Source organism: Chrysochloris asiatica, unplaced genomic scaffold (genome assembly GCF_000296735.1).
Source record: "Chrysochloris asiatica unplaced genomic scaffold, ChrAsi1.0 scaffold00032, whole genome shotgun sequence".
Classification (NCBI taxonomy): domain Eukaryota; kingdom Metazoa; phylum Chordata; class Mammalia; order Afrosoricida; family Chrysochloridae; genus Chrysochloris; species Chrysochloris asiatica.
The window spans coordinates 196,867-207,165 of NW_006408550.1; the positions used below are offsets into that span (position 1 = coordinate 196,867).

Genomic DNA, 10,299 nt, shown 5'->3' on the forward strand with positions numbered 1-10,299 from the left:
CAAGCGTGGTCACCAATCAGAGCGTGTATTCCCATTGAGTCTTAGTCTTGAAAGGGGGTTTGCACTGAGGGGACCCGATCACTTGCCTTGATGTTTCCTGGGCAAGCAACTTGTTTGTTCTTGTAGTAACAGTCCATCTGCCTCTGTTGTTTTGTATTTTTCCTATAGGTCTTTCTTTCAAGAAGTTTCTTCTATTCTTCTAGCCATTCCAGGCTGGTCTGCTCGTCCTTTCAAGTGGAAATTTCCCATCTCTGGAGATCTGGATATGGTTCAGGCTTCTACCTATAGTCTTATGTATTGCAGAGGCTCTAAAGGAAGCCTCCTTCACTGGGCACGTTGTAGCCCCATTTTAGGTATTCCAATCAGTTATAGGCAGAAGACGGACTTACAAGATTTCTATGGTGATGTTTCTGACTATTCCTTTATCTCCCCCTCCAGTGTCTATTTTATATTATAATGCAGGGAAAACCAAGTCAAATCAATTCTTGAGATGGTCTCTAAATTCATGTGGACGATACTCAAGGTTGTATTTTGGTTCTTGTTGCTTTGTTGGAAGGGTTTGGAATGCCAGTGTTACAGAAACATGCAAGCCACCACAGTAGGACAAACTGACAGACAGATGGTGGAATTTTAAGGAATAGGTATAATGTTCATCCTTAACTTAAAGCCCTTCAGTATCTTTCTATTTCCTTTCCATTTTGAGTAAAATCTAAAAGTCTAAATTTGGTCTGCAAGGTCTTGTGCCCGTCTATTCTTTCCTTGCCTTCTTCTCTCACAGTGGTCTCTCTGCTTCTTCCTTACAGCTGTCTCTCTGCTCGAAATGTCCTCCCTTAACCTTAAATGTTAGGTCCCTTCCTATTGTTCTTTGCTCCCACATATTTCCTATTCTCATCTTTCATGACTTAGAACTATTTGTAGTTTACTGTTTGCCTCACCCTTTTCAGACTGTAAGGTCTATGCACAAGGCCATGTCGGACCTGTATCCCCCTCCACTAGGTCTGAGACATAGTAAGTTCTCAGAGGGCATTTGCTGAGTGAATGCTAGAGGGGCAGTTCCTACAGAAGGTGAGCATTGGATCAGACCAGATCCTCTTTAAGTTTTCTGCTTTCCCTGTGATATATGTTAAGAATTTATAAAGGAGCAATTTTGGTACAAATTGGTCAACTACCATCACATGGAAGTTAATAAGCCTTCAAGATGCAGGTGAATAGCCATATACCAGAAAAGGAAGTAAACCTAATTATAAACCAAGTGGTTTATAATATTTGAGTGTCAGATGGCCCCTCTTCACAGTGTTATAGAAATTTACTTATGGACATACATATTACATTTTTCCCTCAAGCAGAATAGTAGCCTGTGCCAAGAGAAGTAGGACAGGCACTGTTAGCAGTGGGGTACAAGTTCAATATAGGACATCCCTCAAGGAAACTCAACAGCTTGGCTTCATATAAATAAGCATTTTGAAGATATTCATTGCGCATGGAATACCTTCAAGCGTGTGTCAAATTAGGCTTAAGAAACAAAGTGCCAGAAAACACCTTCAGGAGCACATCTGTGCCAAGCAGACAGTTTGAAGGCTGCACTTGAGGGGCAGTGTCCCTAGATGTCACTCTTAAGAAGCATTTTATAGGCAAGAAAGCTGGAGCTCAATCACTGTGTTCTTTTAAGTTAGGAGATGGTGGCAGTTTTCTTGCCAGTTCTTTCAGGACCTGCACATTTCCAGTGCTGACAGTCCCCCTGTCCCCATGCCAAGACATACCCAACTTCACAACCTGAGGGTTCATCCCATGCCCAGACTCTTGCAGAGACCTGACTCAGGACGTTAAGAACCATTATCCAGCAAAACCCTGCCTCTGCTGTGATCTCCCTGTAACCTTGGATCCCAAGTTGTTTAAACTGTGCTTCTGCCTCAGTTACACCTCACCAGGGTCCCTGTTCCCTCCTGCCATTTGCATTGCTGGAGACTTAGTCCCTGGCCCTTGGGGGAACTTGTCATCTGACACCCTCCTCAGGACTCCCAGCCACCTCACTGCTGTTCACAGTTGCTCACTTATGTCTCCCTTTCCTTTGTGTGGTAGCCACCAGGATTGTCTGGATCTATAATTGTCTATATCGTTACCCTAGGGGCCAGGCTGTGTTGTCACCAAGCTCTGTCCTGCCACATATGAAATAAGACACAAATTCAACACACATGTATTAAATGTCTACTACATTTCAGGCCCTGGGCCAGGCACAAAGCCTTAGGTACTGCCCTAGGCAAAGCAAGATGTCTTTGCTTTCAAATACTAATGTTCCCTAATCATCTCGACTTTAAAGCAATGCATCTTGCTCAAGACTGGGCTTGACTTCTGAATATTAACACCCATGCATCATGTTTACAGAGTATCTACGTGTGGCAGGAACTGTGCTGGGCACAGGGGATGCAAATAAAAGACACAGCAGGAGAGGTGTACACACAGTTTGTGCCAAGACTTCTAACAAGGCTTTGGAGAGGGAGCAACTGGCCTTGCCCTGGGAGATAGAAAAGGGTTTTCCAAAGATGGAAGTGTTTTTATCTGGGCCTGTGGACTGAGTTCAAGTTCATTTTGCCAGGTAAATGCAGGGAGGGGAAGGAACATAGACGCAGAAAGAAGAGCATGACCAAAGGACAGAGGTTGAAAGGTTCATACAGTCAGAATTCAGGAACTAAAAGTACAGTTGTTCAGTGGATAGAACATAGATATGGGAGCATGCAGTAGAAGTTAATTTGAAAAGGAAATTTGGGTCCAAATTGAAGCTGTACATGGGTTATATTAAGGGGTAGAGAGCAGAGCAAAGAAGCCATTTGGAGCTCAATTGATTAATCACAAATTGTTGTCATTAAGTCCTATGACATGGGTCAAGTACAGTGAAATCTGGGAGAGATGGAACACAAAGGGAAGGGGCTGTCTTGATTTTCCCAAGTCTTGAAATTTTTCACCTTGACAGGGTGCAGCCTCTATGTTTCCAATGTTTGTTACAGCAGAAAATAGTTAAGTTTTCCTTGTCTGACTCGATTCTGCCTTACACAAGTTGTAGCGTTCACAGGTTTTGCCGAAGGAGATGATTCGTTTATCTGTCAAAGAATAAAGAATCCCTTCTTGTGATTTGCACTCTCACCCATGAAATCACTTGGTCGCTTCTACCTGTTGCCTGAAAATGCTTGGTGCTTCAATCCATCTCCATGCTAACCACTGGGAGATGCTCTCTAGGAAGGGTCCAGCATCAGTCATTTGTAGGAGTCTGAATCTATTGGTGTGACATCTCCCCCAGATGAGAACTTGTCTGGGTTTACAGAATTGTCAGGACTTGAATAAGCTTACCGAATGTAATACTTTTCTGGAAGAGATAGGTATCCAAGTCTGAAGAGGAGGCCTTGGATTGGATTATGTGTTAGTCCATTAGGATATAGGGGCATTAGTGCCAAGATGTTAAATTACTGTGACTTTTAAACACTGATTGAGAATAACCTTCCAACTAACACCATTCTCTCAGTGTTTAGTTTCTTCCAGAGAATTGTTTTGTCTACTGTAAGATTATCAGACATTGTTCCCCAGGCTACAAAGTGTATTCTGTAACAATCCTCCTGTGAAATTTTTCTCTGGCCTTAGTCTCTAGAAAAACTGTGCTTATAACCAAAGCATTGTGGGGGTTTTGTTTGGTTTTTAAACCTCTGAACACTGGGTAGAGTAACTGATTAGATTTTCATTTTGGCTAGAGATATGTTTGAAGGCAGCCTCTAACAAGTATATAGGATTTTTAAAAATTTGTCTCTTCCTCCCAATACACCATGGATCCTTTCCTTTATTCTCCTCTTTTGTTTCCACCTACTTCTAATTAAAGAGTCCTGGTGTGGCATTACGGGTTAATGCGCTAGACTGCAAAGTCAGTTTGAACTGTAGGTTGATGGTTCAAGCTCACCAGCTCTTCTCCTTGGAAATCCTATATAGGGTCGCTATGGGGTAGAACCAACTCGACGACACTTAACAACAACTTCTAGTTAAAGTTATTTTGGATTTTATATATCCAAACAATCCACCTTAAATCCTTTTTGAAATATAGCTAGAAGGAAATATACACACACATATATGTGCAGACAGGCTACTTAGAATATTGGACTCAAGTAGGACAGTTTATTGGTAGTCTCTATGTTTCTAAGGAGCTTCTATCTAAAGAATTACAAAGAAAGCAGTACAACTCTTTCTCTGGTGGTGTTGTTAAATGCTGTAAAGTTGGTTCTGACCCACAGCAACCCTGTATTGGGTTTCTGAGGAGCAGCTGGTGAGCTTGAACTGCCAACCTTGCAGTTCAAACGGCTTTCCTTGGTAGAAAGGGCTAATCTGAGACTCATTTTTAAGAAACCCTTAAATTTGGTCATGTTGGTGGTGTACCATCCAGTCAGTTCCAACTCATAGGGACCCTGATTATGTAGGATTTCTTCGGCAGTAAATCTTTACAGGAGCAGAAAGCCTCAACTTTCTCCTGTGGATTTGAACTACTGGCCTTGCAGTTAGCAGCCCAATGTGGAATCACTACACTACTAGGACTCCTTCTTAAAGATAACAATCCTAATTCAAACTCAACAAATACATGGGCAATTATCAGTCACACTCTTTCTGCTTCCAGGTTAATCACAAAGTGCCCCTTCCTGCATTGTTAGGTCTCTGCATCAGTGAGCTCTGTTTTACCAAATAACTCTTCAAGACATTGGCTAGCCAGTAAATTGTTTATGAAAAGAATAATAAAGGCCTCTGACTTGGACTGAAATACTATTTTTCTCTATTGTCTCCTTCCTCCAGCACATAGAGGGGGTGCCACTACCATTTAGGAAAAGTAAGTAGGCAGGAATATTTATTTTCATCCATGAATATGTATGACTATTTCTCCCCTTAGCCCTTTTCCTGGAGTTTCAGCTTGATGGCACTGAGATTACTTGCTTTTTGTGGATCTATGTACAGTACTACTTCACTTCCTCTTTATTGCTTGAAGAGAATGGAAGCTTTTGGTTCTAAGAAAAAGTTAGCCTATTCCTTGTGATCGTGGGTTCTCTGAGGCAGCTTTAGCTCACTGGCATGTAGAAATGAATAGACTGTAGATACAAAGTCATTTGTTTTCAGTTTAGTGAATTGATAGTTGGGCCAGTTAACAAATCAAGTCAAAGTTTTAACCCTGAAATGGTTATGAGTTCTTGTGTTTCCAAGACTTATGGGGGTGGTAGATTTATGTAAGCAAGCCTTTCTTTTGGTACTAGAGTTATAGTTAAGCATTGAATCTTTACAGAAGTAAAAAGTCTCATCTTTCTCCTACTGGTAGTTTCGAACTGCTGACCTGCATTTCGCAGCCCAATTTGTAACCACTACGCTACCAGACTCCTTTTTGTTGTTGTTGTTAGGTGCTATTGAGTCAGTACCGACTCATAGCGAGACACTGCCCGATCCTGGGCCAACCTCACTATTGTTGCCACACTTGAGTCCATCGATGCTGCCACTTGGCCATTCCATCTCGTTGGGGGTCTTCCTCTTTTTCTCTGACCCTCCACTTTACCAAACATGATGTCCTTCTCCAGCAACTGGTCCCTCCTGCCAATATGTCCGAAGTATGAGAGATGAAGTTTAGCCATCTTGGCCTCTAAGGAGCACTCTGGCTGTACTTCTTCCAAAATGGATCTATTGGTTCTTTTGACAACCCATGGCACTTTCAATATTCTCCAACACCATAACTCAAAAGCATCAATTCTTCTACGGTCTTCCTTATTCACTGTCCAGCTTTCGCATGCATATGAAGTTATTGAAAACACCATGGCTTGGGTCAGGCGCACCTCAGTGCTCTTTAACACTTTAAAAAGTTCTTGTGCAGCAGATTTGCCTAATGCAATACGTTGTTTGCATTAGGCAAATCTGCTTCCATGAGTGTTGATAGTTGATTCAAGAAGAATGAAGTCCTTGACAACTTCAGTCTTAGGAGGCTGTAAATCCAAATTCAGGGTACCCAAGAAGTCCTGGAGTGGTGCTGTAGGGTAAGCACAGGACCAAAAGGTCAATTTGAATCACAAGGTCAGCAGTTTGAACTCACCAGTCACCCCTTGGAAACCTTATACAAATTTGCTATGATTCGGAACTGACTTGACAGCACTTAACAACAACAACAACAGCCCTAGGAGACGGCTTCCTCTGTGTCAGCTTAGGAGAAGGTCCTTGTCTCTTCAGCTTCTATTTCCTGGTTCCTTAGGCATCTCCATGCATCTTGTCATCAGTCCTTCCTCCTAATCTGCTCCTTTGTCTCTTGTAAGAGGTTGACTCAAGACACATCTAGCACTAATCCTATCTCATTAATCTAACAGAATACCCATTCCCAAGTGGGATTATAACTACAGGCATAGAGGTTAGGATTTACAACACATATTTTGTGGGAACACACTTCAATCCATACCAGTGCTTTAATTCAAAATCGAAAAGCATCCCTGTCTACGCCCTGATGAAAACTGTGCCAACTGACCAGTTAATGAGGCTGCTGCTGGGGTGAAGTCTTCACTTAGCCTGTGTAATTATCAACAAGGAACCAAGAGAGGCCTCAGTGGGTCTTACAGATGAGCAAAACAAAACGATTTCTGGGCCTAAGTGGAATCATTAAGAATGCAAGAGCACTAATGCAGTGGGGCCTCTTCCTGGGCGCCAGGGCAGGCAAAGCCTGAGCAAACAGGCGTTCAAGTCTCCCACTTCATCAGAGTAGATGTGGAAGCCCGCCTACCCTCCCTAGTAGGGAAAGGAGAGGACCCACACTGACAGAGCCCTCCTTCTGTGTCAGCCTCTGTGCCAAGCATATTATACATGTTATCTCACTTCAAAGATGCCAAAATAGTCCAGTGGTTTTTGTGATTGGAAAAGAAATGATGGCCAAGGCTGGAAGAAAAAGCATGAGAACTTAAAACCAACCCCTGGTACTTCTCCTGAAGTACAGTCAACTTTGGTGGCCACAGCTAAGTGGTGCCTTAACACTGCACAGCCCAGTCCGGGTCCAAGCAGTACCCTGCTTCAGGCTCCAGATGAAGGCAATGCCAGTCTCCCCCTCTCTACTCAAGGTCTCAGTTCTCTGACAGTGGCTCAGATCCAAAGCTCTTGCCCCATTTTGCCAGATACCTTATCCTTTTGCTCTCTCAGCTCATTTTATTATCTCCCTCTCTGGCTTTTACTTAGTCTTGCAAACTAATAGTGATAATAATAAGAGTAGGGTGAGCACCCTGTGTGCTTTGCCTCAGGAAGTCCTCACACAGCCCTGTGAGGTAGGCGTCATCACTATCTTTCCTCTCTCCCGTTCCAGTTGCAGTCAAGGTGACTCTGACTCATGGCGACCCCATGTGCGTCAGAACAGAACTGGGTTCTATAGGCTTTTCAATAAATGACTTTTTGGAAGTAGTTCTCTAGGCTTTTCTTCCCAGGCACCATAGGGGACTTGAACTTGCAGCCTTTTCATTAGCAATCGAGAGCATTAAACTCTTGCACCACCTTGGAACACCCTAACTATCATTAGTATCCCTTTACACAAATAAGGAAAGGGGAGTTTGACCATTTTTCAGAGATAACAAAAGCTCAGATCCACCTATCTCAGACACCACAGGTAAACCACCACTGACTGAGTAACTTAAGAAATCCCTATCTTGTTGGTGCTGTAGGATTATCATTGGACTGCAAACCACAAGATTGGCAGTTCAAACCCACCAGCTGTTCCTCAGGAGACAGATAAGGTTTTTTTACTCTTACAACGATATACAGCCTCAGAAACCCTATACAAGGTCGCTATGAATTGAAATCAACTTGACAACACTTAACAACAACAACCTTGGTGCAGATCACAATTACCCAAACCTCCAGGCAAGAGCAAGAAATGCTAGTTAAATCTTGACATTCTGCCAGGGGCCGTGGATCTAGATAGACTACAGTTATGTATACATCACCTTATTTGTTAATTAAGATGTCGAAGTCAAATTATTCTCTGTGGAAATGAAGACAAGATATTGATTTTTTAACTCAACCATAAACACAGAACATAAATAACATTGAAACCGTCATCCCTAACCACATGGAGGCTGCACACCCAGATGAATCCCTCCCCAAAAGACCCTGGTCTAGTGGAGTTATACCCTTAACCAAATGCTTGAGAAGTGGCTTGGCCTGTCTAATGACCTTGTTTCAAGATAGTATTTTTAAAGCCCTCTCACTCAATATTCAGAATGTGTATTAAAACTTCAAAATTGTTCATTCAATAATTTTGAGAAACAGTGAAAAACTATCATGTTTTCTTATAATAAAACAAAGTGTCAAATAAAAATACAAACTAACTAAATCACAAACACCACATTTCCATCACTTCTTTGGATTTCATTAGCTCTTGGCAAACATTATTTACTCTATTGTAACATTTATTCATTACAGTGTAATGTGTGACCTGACTCATTCCTCTTCAGAGACTATAGAAATTTCCATTCTCAATTTCCTCAGAAAGAGACCAAATTAAAAGGTAGAGTAATCATTGAAACATATCTGTATCAATAAGATGTCCTTGAGCATGCCCTATATATAGTGCAACTACACTAAAATCCTACAGAGATTATAAAGACAGTTTATGCTCCCACTGAGTTTTGTTTTCCTCTGAGGCAGGCACCTGCCTAGAAGGTGAGGGTTTCTTTTCATGGATGATGAGGTATGTAAATTTCAGTACACCCTAGTGATCTCAGCTGACTCAGATGTAACTACTCACCGTCACCAAGTTGATTCTGACTCCATAGGGTTTCCAAGGCTACTAATCTTTACAAAAACAGACTGCCACATCTCCTGCAGAGTGGCTAGTGGGCTTGAACCACTGACCTTTCGGTTATCAGCCGAGTGTCTAACCGCTGTTCCACCAGGGCTACATTCACAGTATTTTTCTTCTGTCTCCAGGATGTCTGTGCCAGGGCCTACCTAGCCCTTCGTCATCACACAAACCTGCTGATTATCCTGTTCTCTATGATGCTGATGACTGGAATGCCCCAGTTAACAAGCAAAGAAGATATTGAATATATTCGAGATGCCCTAACAGTAGGGAAAAATGAGGAAGATGCTAAAAAGTATTTTCTGGATCAGATTGAAGTTTGCAGAGACAAAGGATGGACTGTCCAGTTTAACTGGTTCCTACATCTTGTTCTTGGTATCAAACAAGGAGAGAAACATTCAGCCTAGTACTTTAGGCTAAAATTAAAAACATCTTAGTGTCCTAAAAGTTTTAAATTAGCATGCCCATCATGGAACTTGGACTTTTAAAACATAATAGAACATTTGTAAAAGCTGACACTTCAGAAATACTGCCCTTTTCCTAGCTGAACTCTTGACTGGGAGGAAAAAAAGTGTCACTGCTGATTGTTTGTTCATATAATACTCAGTGCTAGGCTGAGTTAAAGGAGCTCTCGTAGCATAGTGGTTATGAGTCGGCCTGCTAACCTCAAGGTCAGCAGTTTGAGACTACCAGCGGCTCTGTGGGAGAAAGATGAGACTTTCTGCTCCCATAAAGATTGACAGCCTTGGAAAACCGACTCCATGGCACATCACCAACACCACCAACACCAGGCCGGCTTAATGCGCTGGACTGCAAAGTCATTTGAACCACCAAGTCAATGGTTCAATCTCACCAGCTGTTCTTCGGAAACCCTATACAGGGTTGCTATGGATTGGAACCGACTCTACGTCACTTAACAAGAACAACAAGTTTATTTTCAGGTTTGTTTTTTCTGTTTGTCTCAGTGATGCTGGAGAACATTCTCAGGTAAATAGGATTTCCTTATTGATCCTCAGTTGTGACTACCTTTTTATTGCGTGCTTCTGGAAATTCTTCAAAATTGGTGATAGCTATTTTCATGTGATTTTCATTTACTCTCAATTTTTGTTATCCTTGTGTTACACAAGCTCCTTACAGAAAAAAATGCCATGATCGAAACCTTTGTCTCGCTCCTCAAACGGTGCTTCCAAACATCCCTTTGGAGTCTACAGATGTTAAAAGCAAGGAGAATGAGTTAATTTCTTCACTGTCTTTTGCAATCAAGTTTTTTCAGGGTACACAACTGAGACAGATAAATCCAAAATAGACAATCTAGAACTTTGTGCCCTTACCATGCTCTGTGGTCTGGATCCAGGGTTATGAATATGAAAAATAGAAATGAGATCATTTGTCTCTGGTCTACCCACAAGAGTGAATTTTCAGATACAATTAGTGAGCGTAGCCTGTATTATTCAGCACAGGAAACAGGAAAC

The 10,299-nt window shown here is 42.0% G+C and overlaps 1 protein-coding gene across 1 annotated transcript in view; it reads left to right on the top strand.

Moving 5' to 3' along the window:
- PIK3CG (phosphatidylinositol-4,5-bisphosphate 3-kinase, catalytic subunit gamma) overlaps positions 1-9,441 on the top strand; it is a 41,960-nt gene extending 32,519 nt beyond the window's left edge. Inside the window, exon 11 of the mRNA XM_006859266.1 lies at positions 8,956-9,441. Coding sequence (XP_006859328.1) covers positions 8,956-9,234 — 279 coding nt within the window. The 3' untranslated portion in view covers positions 9,235-9,441. The remainder of the gene's footprint in view (positions 1-8,955) is intronic.
- The last annotated feature ends 858 nt before the right edge of the window (positions 9,442-10,299 follow it).